General features: G+C 44.0%; 1 protein-coding gene across 3 annotated transcripts; it reads left to right on the top strand.

The window, feature by feature from the left end:
* The first annotated feature begins 775 nt into the window (after positions 1-775).
* Positions 776-11,119, top strand: LOC306795917 (nuclear pore complex protein Nup107-like). Of its 3 annotated transcripts, XM_079294626.1 has the most exons (27): positions 776-903; positions 2,123-2,208; positions 3,935-4,018; positions 4,125-4,213; positions 4,516-4,651; positions 4,770-4,873; positions 5,220-5,335; positions 5,419-5,467; positions 5,646-5,717; positions 5,839-5,927; positions 6,013-6,088; positions 6,184-6,297; positions 6,884-6,974; positions 7,086-7,165; positions 7,277-7,336; positions 7,456-7,601; positions 7,705-7,753; positions 7,841-7,910; positions 8,174-8,289; positions 8,361-8,550; positions 8,628-8,734; positions 8,939-9,041; positions 9,630-9,790; positions 9,868-9,993; positions 10,089-10,202; positions 10,683-10,850; positions 10,928-11,119. In XM_079294626.1, exons 1-27 carry the CDS (start codon positions 896-898, stop codon positions 11,048-11,050), a joined length of 2,727 nt encoding a protein of 908 aa, XP_079150752.1. In that variant the 5' UTR covers positions 776-895; the 3' UTR covers positions 11,051-11,119. The 3 variants fall into 3 exon arrangements, with proteins under 3 accessions (XP_079150752.1, XP_079150751.1, XP_079150750.1); XM_079294625.1 differs by lacking the exon at positions 776-903 and having other exon boundaries at positions 942-2,208; positions 6,890-6,974; XM_079294624.1 differs by lacking the exon at positions 776-903 and having other exon boundaries at positions 943-2,208.
* The last annotated feature ends 2,223 nt before the right edge of the window (positions 11,120-13,342 follow it).

Here is a 13,342-nt window from a genome sequence, read left to right on the forward strand (position 1 = left end):
GGTCAGTTTTGTTTTCTTGAATATCCGCGAAACCAGAGCCTCCACGAATACCTGAACTGACCTTTTCTTTAGTTCTTCCTGTGCTGTTGCACCTGGCCAAGGTTCAGAAAGTTCATCAGCTGAACACACCCCCTCTGTCTGTGATGTTTCTGCTCTATCCAGCTTTTTGGGTTGTGTCAGGGACATGATTATCAGTTCATCATTCAAATGATGAGGTTTCTGTTTATCCATTGCTAATGTCATTGTAGTCTAACTCTCTGTAAGGATCTCAGGTAAAGGTCTGTGATTATCACTCTAAACTCAGGCACTGGGGTACTATGACAAGTGTCTGTGAAAGACATCAACGGCGATCACGTGACGTCACAGATGACACACAGAGGTTCTAGAACACAGAGGTGACGCACAGAGGTTCTATAACGCAAACAGCGGACTCAGCGACATCAAAGGCGATCACGTGACATAACACAATCCCGAGACAGAACGCAAACAACGGACGCAGCGCATCGTTCTATTTCAAGCCTTTGTGACATCACGTGAACGACACGTGATGCACGTCCGTTGTTTGCGTACAAAACGTGTAAAAAAAAAAAAAAACGTTTAAAATAAAACGTGTAATTTTCCTGATTATGCTTAAATCCTTTTACTGAAGTTTTGTTTTAAATTTTTACAATATTTCTACATGTTTACATCAGTGGGAATGCAGTATATAAGCACTGAACTATAGGGGCAGCATAGTGTCTCACGGCATCCAATCTACCGAGAAAGCAAAAGAAGAAGAAGAAGAAGAAGAAGAAGAAGAAGAAGAAGAAGAAGACGAAGAAGACGAAGAAGAATCAATTATCACGAAGAAGAAGCCTGTCAATCCTCGTGAAGCGGGAATTTGTAGCCCACTATCATGGACTGGTAAATTACATTTCACTGGGTTTTGAACATGAATCATCTTATACACATGTTGTTATATTTTTAATTATTCCCGTCGAACCGTTAGCTTGTTATTTAGCCTGCTATTGCGGCTATTTTACTGTGTTAGCTGGTGGCTAACTAAACCGTTCATAATCCATGCTGATGCTAATCAGGATAAATGCTGGTTTGTGTACTATTGACATGTTTTAACCATCGCTAAACACGTGGTTCTCGGTCAGTTATTGGAGATAATATATATGTATGATCTGTTATTGATTACACAAAGTTTAAATTATCACCGCTGAATGAACTATCAACAAACAGCTGTTTATTGTCGTTAGTACAGTTGGTATTACTGTCTATCAGGGAGTGCTTTCAGCTGTTAATGAATAGTTAGTTAACTAGTTAGTTACGTTATGTATTAGTACTTAAGTGCATTTACTATTGTACAATACAATTTGAGGTACTTGTACTTCCATTTTCTGCTACTGTATACTTCTAACGTTACTCCACTACTCTTCAGAGGGAAATGTCGTAGTTTGTTACACAGATTATTCATTCAAAAATACAAATTAACAAATATATTATGATGTATTATTATAGTTTAAGATACTCAGCAGTATTCTTTAAAAGTAGCTCCACGGTTAGTGATGAACACATTACTGCATTCATATTTAAAATCTATCAAGATATTGTTTATGATTTAGAAATGAGCCTTTCTGCATAATGACTATAGGTATTCTTAGATACTTTTCACTGAAGTAGAATTGACTTGTAACAGAGTTACTCTACTACTTCTACTAAAGTACGTCTTCCAGCTGGTCGAACACATACGAGACTGCTAGAAACGTACAAAAGTACAGTTTCAGTGGTGAAACATTTGTCTCACATCAACAGAACTTCTTACGTTTCATTACAAGCAAAGAACTTCTTCTGCTTCAAGCTCAATACGTAAACGCTGCCACAATAAAGGGTTCTTTGACTAAAACACTCGAGTCCTTTACGGTCTTCCATCTAGAAGAAACTCAGAAATTAAGTTTATTTTACCATAACGTTTCATCATATAATGAACATTAAAATATGAAATATAGGGATTTGATTCAAGTTTTTGTGCTGCAATGAAAGGTATTGAATAAAACGAAGAATGGTACATGATACTTTCAGTGGTAAGAAGTAGTATGTGTTGCGTGTGTATTTGCGTACTCGTCTTTCCTTCCAGGGGTCAGGGTGAGCTGCTGTCTCCGGTGGTTCGAGATGACGAGGTGACGATCGCTGCACGAAGGAGGAGGAAGACGACGGTGGCTTGTATCCTTCAGCTGGGAGAGACTGTGTGTGTTTAGCTTCAGGTTAAATGTCTTCAACTGGATTCAGACCATTGGTAGGATGTAAAAAGTTATGAATGCTCAAATACAACAAGTGTTTCTGTGAGGTGGAGACCTGTCAGCATTCATTAATGACGTCTGGGCCCCGTTCCACGTACGTGTCTAACTGAGTTAGCCGGATACTTTTCAGGATAAGATGATGTAGATCAGGCTTTTCGGTTCCACGAAGCAAGTTCGGCAAAATCACCATGGCAACGCATCCAAAAGCTTGAACCTGCTCCAGCGCAGGCTCAGTGAAGGTAGCTGGATAAGCTGGTCACTCCCCCGGAAAACATGGCAGCTCCTGTCACATACGGACTTGCGCATATACTGGGGGTTATACGGGAGTTCCGGAAATGCATGTAAAGTGAGACACACGGTGATCCTTAAAACCAGCGGAGCAAACTAAGAAGCCTCTGTTGCATTAATGTGCAGCTCCTTCCTCAGAGATCCACTGATGAAGGAGGATATTAGTTAGATGAGCGTTTTATAGGGAGAGACTTCTTCCACATCGCCAAGATCCGTCATCACATCATGATGACTTCCTATACGAGCGCTATCCATTCTGCCCACAAGGAATCATTTATTTACAGAGCTTCTGGAGCAGACATTGAACACCACACGCCCAGCCGAGCACTGACTGTCTCAGACTGGATGCAGCCTTGTGCTGTTCTGCGAGTGCTACATTTTAGTACAGTGTCTGCGATGCGGAGAACATGGGGAAAGCCGCTGCATGCCGTGCTGTTCGTACAGTTCATTTGGCGCTTAATAAACTTATGGATGTGTTCATTACATTATGGCACATATTGTGCTGACTCAGCATTCTGAATTGTGTGTGTGCTTAGTGTGTACTTGCTCTCATGTCCTCTTGATGGCTGGTTGCATACATGAGGTTAAAGCACTCATAATGATATGACTGTTATTAGTACACAGCACATCATTACTGTAGAACATGATGAAGGTGGACTCATGATAAGAATAGAGAGAATCACACACTATTTCTTTTCACTGCTGCAATTGATTGAATGTCTGATTATGAATAATACACATACTGATCCGCCCATAAACAGATTCTCTCTCACACATATTCAAACTAGTTCTATATGGTAATCTACACATACATGTATATACACACACATATATATGTATATATGTAATATATATATACATAGATATAGTAGGCTACATGATACATAAGGGCATACAGTACATATATCCTCATATTAATGAGTATCAGATCCTCGTTGGGCTTGTTTTTCTCTACTTATTCTGAAAGAGTTGAGATCATTATTGTCGCTGTAGATCTCACTGGATGATGCATCATGAAGTCTACTGCCAGCAGCACATTAAAGACATGTCATGTGATTGGTTGGGGTGATGAGGCATTAAAATTAGCTGATACATTTTCCCAACACTGACGCATTTAACTTGTCTGTGATGTTTTGCCGTGCTTCCTGTCTCGCCCTCGCAGCGGTGGCGGTGTTAGATTTTGCCGTGATTACGGTCTTGAAATCCTCATATGCGTTCATGATCATCTCCTGCTCGTCAGCGGAGTAAAAAGAGGCTCTTTCTGGCTCATAGGACATTTGATCGACTTTGCTGAAGCACTTACGTGGAACGGGGCCCAGAGCTGCCAGTGTTGTTGTTGTTTTCCTGACTGCTGGTCTCAGTCCCGTCGCCCAGCAGCCCCGTCCTGTCCACCATAACACCAGCACGCTCCCTGCTGAGGAACACTCCTCTGTTCAGACAGGCTGGTACGACACACACACCCACAGCTGATTATTGTTGATCTTCTAACATCAAACATCTCCATATTTTACTAACTCCCCTCTCTCGCCTCATGTCTTTTGTTTCTCTCAGTAACTCCCAGAGTTCCAGATGTTTCCTCCATTTTGGCTCCAGGAGGCCGAACGCCTCGATACACACCCAGAAACGCCCTCAGCAGTATGGTGAGACACACACACACACACACACACGGTCATTGGACATCATGCTGGAACATTTACAGTTTTCTTATCTTGCTGTGTACAAACTTTCTGGACAAACATGTCGAAAATTGCTCATTTCATTTTGCAATCTGTTCACGAGGACGTTTGCATGAATGGGATTTGATCGTTTGCATAACTGACATATCGCTATATAACTGCCACGAGTCGTTCTTGAGTGAGTCTGACTCTTACAGAGCAACACATCTCTCAGTCGTGTGATAAAACCTCCAGGATTTGCTCTAAAACGCCGTCTCTGTGTCTAGAATTTGGATGACAGTGACTGGACCAACAGCATGTACATCTCCCCCGTTTCGGGGCTGGAGAACACCAGCTTCTTCACAGACGACATCACCAACCTTAGCTCCGCCCTGCTGAAGGAGGATGACCCCGGCGAGGCCGGTGAGTGAAACGAACGCTCCTCAAATCCCGCTCTGCAAGTTTACAAGCACTCCTGTTAAATCTATCTATCTATCTATCTATCTATCTATATCTATATCTATATATATCTCTTTTTCAGCGGCTGCCAGTCTTTTCCCAGAATTCCTCACATCCTTCCTGAAAAACTCTTCCACTGCGGTCTTTGAGCTGCTTGAGGATTACCAGCTGCTCTTACAGGACAAGGTAAGCTGTGTGTGTCTGTGTTAACTTTGCACAGGCTAGCTGTTTCCCTCCGTTTCCAGTCTTTGTGCTAAGCTACGCTAACCGGCCGCTGGCTGTAGCTTCATATTTAGCACACATACACATGAGAATGCTGTCAATGTCCTAATCAGACTCTCTCAGTAAGAAAGCAAATAAGTATATTCTCCAAAATGTCGAACAATTCCTTTAAGACGTGGTTAGCTTAGCTTAGCATAAAGACTGAAAGTAGAGGGAAACAGCTAGCCCTGGCTCTCTCCAAATGTCCTAAATGAACCTCCTAAAGCTCATAGATTCTGATGAAATGCTCGCTTCGATCACTCACCTGCAGGTGGACGTGCTGCAGTCCGTGGTCCTCAGAGCGGGACGGGACAGTAAGACAGCAGGAGTCCGCTGGCTGCTGCAGCAGGAGAACTGCTCCTGGAGACTCATCACCTCGCTGTACAGGTACACACCTCATCGTACCTGCACCTGTCTGTCCGTCCGTCTGTCCTCTTTACCTCTGATTGATCACCTGTCTGTCTCTACAGGGACCGGGTCCAGTTGGCGCTGGGAGATGACATCATGACAGACATGGTGGTGAGTGACGCAGGGACACACACACACACACACGCACCCTGAAAGCTGCAAAAACTGATTATTTGTTGGACAAACACACACACACACACACTAACCAGCTTTCAGGCCTTCTCCTGAATACACGAGTCAGAAGCATGAATCGGACGCTGTGAAGGTGAAGTTGTGTTTGTGTGTGAAGGTTCCCAGTGAGAGTGAGAAGGTCGTGGTGGAGCAGCTCTTTCAGCGGGATGCCGTCATACGTCAGAGTCAGGTAACGCGCACACACGCACACGCACACACACACACACACACACACACACACTTGTAAACATCAGATGAAATGAACACAGGCCTTCTGGATCTGCTGATTAAATGTTTGTCTTGTGCTGCAGCTGGTCGTTGATTGGCTGGAGAGCATCGCTAAGGATCAGATTGGAGATTTCTCTGATAATATAGAATACTACGCCAAAAACGTCTGCTGGTGAGTTTTTGAATATCTCGTCTACAGTCGTGTGTTTTAAGATCGTTAGCTAAAGTGTGTGTGTGTGTGTGTGTGTGTGTTTCAGGGAGAACACCCTTCATGCTCTGAAGCTGAGGAGGAAGAGCGGCGCTTCCTTCACCATCCCTCTGGTCACTGAGCTGGTGAGGCCTGTTAACATGACGACACCAACACATCCTCGTCCCTAGTCTGTCTGAATTCACAGAGAGTGTGTGTGTGTGTGTGTGTGTGTGTTCAGGACCCAGACGCTCCTCTCCGGCAGCAGCGTCCTCTGGCGAACCTGGACAGAGAGGACGACGCCCGACTGCTGAAGAACCTGTTCACCCTGATCAGAGCCGGGATGACCGAAGAGGTAGAGACACAGAGAGACAGACGGGGAGGTGGAGAGACAGACGGGCGGTGGAGAGACAGACGGGGAGGTGGAGAGACAGACGGGGAGGTGGAGAGACAGACGGGGAGGTGGAGAGACAGACGGGGAGGTGGAGAGACAGACGGGGAGGTGGAGAGACAGACGGGGAGGTGGAGAGACAGACGGGGAGGTGGAGAGACAGACGGGGAGGTGGGGAGGTGGAGAGACAGACGGGGAGGTGGAGAGACAGACGGGGAGGTGGAGAGACAGACGGGGAGGTGGAGAGACAGACGGGGAGGTGGAGAGACAGACGGGGAGGTGGAGAGACAGACGGGGAGGTGGAGAGACAGACGGGGAGGTGGAGAGACAGACGGGGAGGTGGAGAGACAGACGGGGAGGTGGAGAGACAGACGGGGAGGTGGAGAGACAGACAGTAATAAAGGAGTGTATGTTGAAGTTCAGAAGGATTTATAGTTTTGTTTTTGAGAATCTAAATATCGTATGTTCTAGCTGGGACACATTGATTCATACTGTATTTAAAGAGACATGTTTTGTGTGTGTGTGTGTGTGTGTGTGTGTGTGTGTGTAGGCTCAGAGGCTGTGTAAGCGCTGTGGTCAGGCCTGGAGAGCAGCAACTCTGGAAGGCTGGAAACTCTACCACGACCCCAACAGGACCTCAGGTAATCTCCAAACCCTGATACCACCTGTGTGATAAACAGAGATACACTCACACACACGTTATGATGTTGCTCACAAACCCGTGACCGACCCAGAGTCTCGTCTCTCTGCAGCGAGTGCAGAGCTGCAGGCGGTGGAAGGAAACCCTCAGAGAGGAATCTGGAAGGTCTGCTGCTGGAGGATGGCTGAGGAGGTACAACACACAACGAATAGACTTTGTTGCTTTACTTGTTCATCGTGCTGACATGTGAACATAAAACAATAGAACGAAACATGAACGTTCTGTGTGTTTGTCTGTTTTTAGGAGCAGTTAAACAGATACGAGAGAGCCATCTACGCCGCTCTCAGTGGAAACCTCAAACCGGTAACGATATGAGTTTGTGTGTTTGTTAACATAAATATATATTAATATGTTACTAACCGCAAGCAGTGGCCTCTGTTGAAGAGCTCAGTATTTAATGTTCCTATATTTGACTTTAATAGATCCTGGCAGTGTGTGAGTCATGGGAGGACTGTGTGTGGGCTCACTTCAGAGTGATGGTGGACTCGCTGGTTGAAAAGGATCTGATGTCGTCGGGTATGGCCCACCAGGAAGTGGAGACCCTGCCGCGGGAATACCTGGAGGCCAAGTACGACACACACACACACATATACACACACACACACACACACACACACACGCGCGTAAACGCAGTAGCAGTAGTGAGGATAACGTCATTTCTCTCTCTTCAGTTGGACGATGGAAAAGGTGTTTGAGGAACTTCAAGCCTCGGAGTTGAAGGTAAAACTCACACAAACTGAATGTGATTGTTGAGTCACATGACTGAACACGCACACATTAAACCAGCTTCTTTCTGTGTGTGTTTAGAGGGTGTTTGAGGAGACTAACGAGCATTACCACGTCATCCAGAAGTTTGTGATCCTCGGAGACCTGGACGGTAAGACACCTCTGACCTCTGAAGAGGAATTCAATTTGTGACAAACAAGAAGGAAAATAATAATATTATTATTCAGAATCAACTTCCCATGAATACTTCTCTCTCTCTCTCTCTCTCTCTCTCTCTCTCTCTCTCTCTCTCTCTCTCTCTCTCTCTCTCTCTCTCTCTCTCTCTCTCTCTCTCTCTCTCTCTCTCTCTCTCTCTCTCTCTCTCTCTCTCTCTCTCTCTCTCTCTCTCTCTCTCTCTCGCCCCCTCTCTCCCAGGTCTGTTGGAGGAGTTTTCTGATTGGCTCACAGCCTCTAAGCCCCTCCCCTCCCACCTGTTGCGTTTCATGACTCACCTGCTGCTGTTTTACCGCTCTCTGGGTTTGGCCCTGAAGGTAAAAATCAACAACTGAGGTTTATTTGGCTTCAGGAACAGTTCAGACTGACCTGTTTGTCTCTCTGTAAGGAGGAGGTGTGTGTGGATGTCCTGAAGGCGTACGTCTCCCTCCTGATCCGGGATCGACAGACCGATCTGGTGGCGAGCTACGTGAGCCAGCTGCCCGCCGAGCTCGCCACCGTCCAGTACGCCGCTTTCCTGGAGACGGTCAGCCAGCCGGAGATGCGTCCCCGCTGCCTGCAGCTCGCCAGCGACGCCGGTGAGACGCGGAAAACAACCCAAAAACACAACTGACGGCGGTTTGATGAGTGAATACTAAACCTGCTGTCTGTGTAGGTCTGGATGTTGCTGCGATAACCAAGCTGGTAGTGGAGACTGTGAGAGAGACAAATGAAACTGAGTTTACACACCACAACCAGACGCTGGAGATGGGAACCACAAAGGTACAGACTGATAACCAAACTATAGTGTTCCTACTTTTCACAATAAAAGCCCTAGACGTATGCAAAGTATTTTCAGACGAGTATTTTGAAAAACAGCCTTGAAATGCATGATTGAGACAAGATTTAACTGATAAACTGTTCAATGTACATAGTTTGTTGCAAATGTGGAAGTGTGGAAGTTACTGTGATGCTGTGCTCTGATAGGAGGACCTAAGAAAGATCGATGTCATCGATTGGCTGCTGTTTGACCCCGCCCATCGAGCAGAGTCCCTGAAACAGTCCAATGCCATCATGAGGAAGTTTCTGGGTAATTCTTATTCATTTATTCATCTCGACTGCCTCCGTGTCCGAGGACCGCGGTGCATGGCTTCAGAGGACCGCGGTGCATGGCTTCAGAGGACCGCGGTGCATGGCCTCGTGTCAGAGGACCGCGGTGCATGGCTTCAGAGGACCGCGGTGCATGGCTTCGTGTCAGAGGACCGCGGTGCATGGCCTCGTGTCAGAGTACCGCGGTGCATGGCTTCAGAGGACCGCGGTGCATGGCTTCGTGTCAGAGGACCGCGGTGCATGGCTTCAGAGGACCGCGGTGCATGGCCTCGTGTCAGAGGACCGCGGTGCATGGCTTCAGAGGACCGCGGTGCATGGCCTCGTGTCAGAGGACCGCGGTGCATGGCCTCGTGTCAGAGGACCGCGGTGCATGGCCTCGTGTCAGAGGACCGCGGTGCATGGCCTCGTGTCAGAGGACCGCGGTGCATGGCCTCGTGTCAGAGGACCGCGGTGCATGGCCTCGTGTCAGAGGACCGCGGTGCATGGCCTCGTGTCAGAGGACCGCGGTGCATGGCCTCGTGTCAGAGGACCGCGGTGCATCGCTTCTATCTGACCGTCTCTCTCTCAGCCCTGCAGAAACATGACGCAGCCAAGGTGGTCTTCTCTAAAGTTCCGGAGGATTCTATGAGGGAGATTTACTGCCAGTGGTCGGGGGTCGGTCAGACCACGGCTCTACCTGCTGAGGACGAGAACGCCATCAGAGAACACCTGTGTATCAGAGCCTACCTGGTCTGTCACCTGTTTCTCATCAATGAGGTTTATTCATCTGGATGTGTCTTTATTTTTATTTTGTAATTATTTTACAGGAAGCCCACGAGGCGTTCACTGACTGGTTCAGCCACAGCAGCTCGGCCCCCCAGAAGCCAGTGCCGGCCTCCGAGGCCAAATTCACAGAGAGAGTAGCCAATGAGATGAGAGAGAAGGAGTACCAGGTACACACACAAGCGCACGCACGCACGCACACACACACACACACGCACACACACGCTCACACACACTGTAAAACTACTTCTTATGTGTGCGTTAGGCCGCTCTGTCTGCCTGGTCGTGCCGTCTGGACGTTTTAACTGAAGATGTGAAAGAAAGAATCTACAACGTGCTGCTGTTCGTAGACGGAGGCTGGATGATCGACAACAGACAGGTAAGTGTTTACGACGCCACGCGTGAGAACCAAACGTTCTCTCTCAGGGAACCAGAAACTAAACCTGTGTTTCAACCAAAGGAACCAGAAACTAAATTTAGTTTCTGTACGATATCGACAGCTGCTTAAAAAGGCCCTTTATGTTCCTGGTTTAGCGCCTCTGGTTCCACAGTTCCTGGGTCTAAAATTTCAAGGAATAGTTTGCCATTTTGGGAATATCGCTTGTTCCCTTCATGGCGGAGAGTTCTCTGTATCTATGCATTCAATATAAAGCTGCAGTCGCAAAAGGATGCACATATGCAATCTAGACGCGGTTAAACTCGATTAGCGGGGCAGGAAATGTTAAAATCACCTCTTAATAGGCCTTAATAACATCTGAAATCATGGGATTTATTTTGTCTAATTGACTTATAGAAGCAATAAGTTGCGATTGTTTGCACGTTTGTTTGGTTCGTAAATTGTTTGTTTTGTGTTTTTCAGGACTCTGAGCCGGATTCCGAGCGCAGCCACCAGATGGCGGCGCTGCGCTCTCTGTGTCTCCCTCGCCTCAACTTCCTGCTGCTCAGCGTTCTGCAGAACTCCTCCAGAGACCAGGAGGCGCTGCGCCTCGCTGACATCATCTCATCGGACCAGCACCGCCTCTACCAGGTAGCTGGAGAGATTTGATCGGCCCTGTACGTTGAGTTATGGGAACAGTGAGTTCATGTTTCTGCCCACAAATTCAGGTTTTCTCCAAAGAGGAGCTGAGGAGGTTTCTCCAGAAGTTGAGGGAGTCGTCGCTCTCTCTTCTGGACCGAGGACTCGACCCGCTGGGCTACGAGTTACAGCCGTGTACACACACACACTGAGCAGTGTTTGAATCACTGTTGTTTTTTGTTGATCTTTTTCCCTCAATAAAAGCCTGTGTTTTCCTGCAATGGTTTTGTGTAAATTGAATTTGAAGGTCTTAATGATTCTGGTGCTATAGAGCTGTGAATGATCTAAACGCCAGAGCAAACAGTTCAATGTTGTTGGTGTTTTGTGGCTTCCATCTAATTAAATTGTGAGGACTACAGAGTTGTTTACGGATGATAAATGGACATGGGTTCATGATAAGAGCACAGAGAGCCTTTAATGTAATGCCACGGTATTCGGGCTACTGAAAAATGACGAGAGTTAAGTCATAAATATTACAGTAAGAAGTTAGATTTTAAGAGTATATTTGTCAAGGAAAAAAAGTCATTTTGTGAATGAAGTCAGAATTGTTAGGGGGGAAACCATCACAATATTTCGAGAAGAAATTACATATTTTGAGTCTTAACATTTAGGCTTTTCACAGCAGGAAAAGCATTATTGATCACTTTTAAAATCCCTGTTTTCAAATTACCTGAGTTACATGCTGGCTTCTGCTATGACAATACATTAAAAGAGCAATTACAGTACCTTGAATGAATACAATATACACAATATAATAAGGTAATGTATATCATGTAATTGTAATAGGCACACACTACATGAAGTGTATATATATTAAACATGGATGTATCTTATGATATGGCGTGTAATAAATAAAAACAATGGAAATATTACTATTACTGCAAATTTATTCATATTAAGGTATTATTATGAGGACATCTGTCAACTTCTATCACAGTAGAAGTGATCAGATGTCCTAATAATAATAAAACTTCTACTATCACAGTAGAAGTTCACATGTCCTAATAATAATAAAACTTCTATCACAGTAGAAGTTCACATGTCCTAATAATAATAAAACTTCTATCACAGTAGAAGTTCACATGTCCTAATAATAATAAAACTTCTATCACAGTAGAAGTTCACATGTCCTAATAATAATAAAACTTCTATCACAGTAGAAGTTCACATGTCCTAATAATAATAAAACTTCTATCACAGTAGAAGTTCACATGTCCTAATAATAATAAAACTTCTATCACAGTAGAAGTTCACATGTCCTAATAATAATAAAACTTCTATCACAGTAGAAGTTCACATGTCCTAATAATAATAAAACTTCTATCACAGTAGAAGTTCACATGTCCTAATAATAATAAAACTTCTATCACAGTAGAAGTTCACATGTCCTAATAATAATAAAACTTCTATCACAGTAGAAGTTCACATGTCCTAATAATAATAAAACTTCTATCACAGTAGAAGTTCACATGTCCTAATAATAATAAAACTTCTATCACAGTAGAAGTTCACATGTCCTAATAATAATAAAACTTCTATCACAGTAGAAGTTCACATGTCCTAATAATAATAAAACTTCTACTATCACAGCAGAAGTTCACATGTCCTAATAATAATAAAACTTCTATCACAGTAGAAGTTCACATGTCCTAATAATAATAAAACTTCTATCACAGTAGAAGTTCACATGTCCTAATAATAATAAAACTTCTATCACAGTAGAAGTTCACATGTCCTAATAATAATAAAACTTCTACTATCACAGCAGACGTTCACATGTCCTAATAATAATAAAACTTCTATCACAGTAGAAGTTATCAGATGTTCTAATAATAATAAAACTTCTACTGTCACAGTAGAAGTCATCAGATTATTAGAACATCTGTTAACTTCTATCACAGTAGAAGTTCACATGTCCTAATAATAATAAAACTTCTACTATCACAGTAGAAGTTCACATGTCCTAATAATAATAAAACTTCTACTATCACAGTAGAAGTTCACATGTCCTAATAATAATAAAACTTCTACTATCACAGTAGAAGTTATCAGATGTCCTAATAATAATAAAACTTCTACGATCACAGTAGAAGTTATCAGATGTTCTAATAATAATAAAACTTCTTCTATCACAGTAGAAGTTATCAGATGTTCTAATAATAATAAAACTTCTTCTATCACAGTAGAAGTTATCAGATGTTCTAATAATAATAAAACTTCTACTATCACAGTAGAAGTTATCAGATGTTCTAATAATAATAAAACTTCTTCTATCACAGTAGAAGTTATCAGATGTTCTAATAATAATAAAACTTCTTCTATCACAGTAGAAGTTATCAGATGTTCTAATAATAATAAAACTTCTTCTATCACAGTAGAAGTTATCAGATGTTCTAATAATAATAAAACTTCTACTATCACAGTAGAAGTTATCAGATGTCCTA

The sequence above is a fragment of the Melanostigma gelatinosum genome, assembly GCF_949748355.1.
Source record: "Melanostigma gelatinosum genome assembly, chromosome: 22".
Classification (NCBI taxonomy): domain Eukaryota; kingdom Metazoa; phylum Chordata; class Actinopteri; order Perciformes; family Zoarcidae; genus Melanostigma; species Melanostigma gelatinosum.

Bases quoted from the DNA above. Each gene is read 5' to 3' on its own strand.
- LOC306795917 (XM_079294624.1), top strand. From the start codon at position 2,055: ATGATACTTTCAGTGGTAAGAAGTAGTATGTGTTGCGTGTGTATTTGC. The intron at 7,337-7,455 runs GTAACGATATGA...TGACTTTAATAG, and splicing joins TCAGTGGAAACCTCAAACCG to ATCCTGGCAGTGTGTGAGTC. The intron at 10,203-10,682 runs GTAAGTGTTTAC...TGTGTTTTTCAG, and splicing joins GGATGATCGACAACAGACAG to GACTCTGAGCCGGATTCCGA.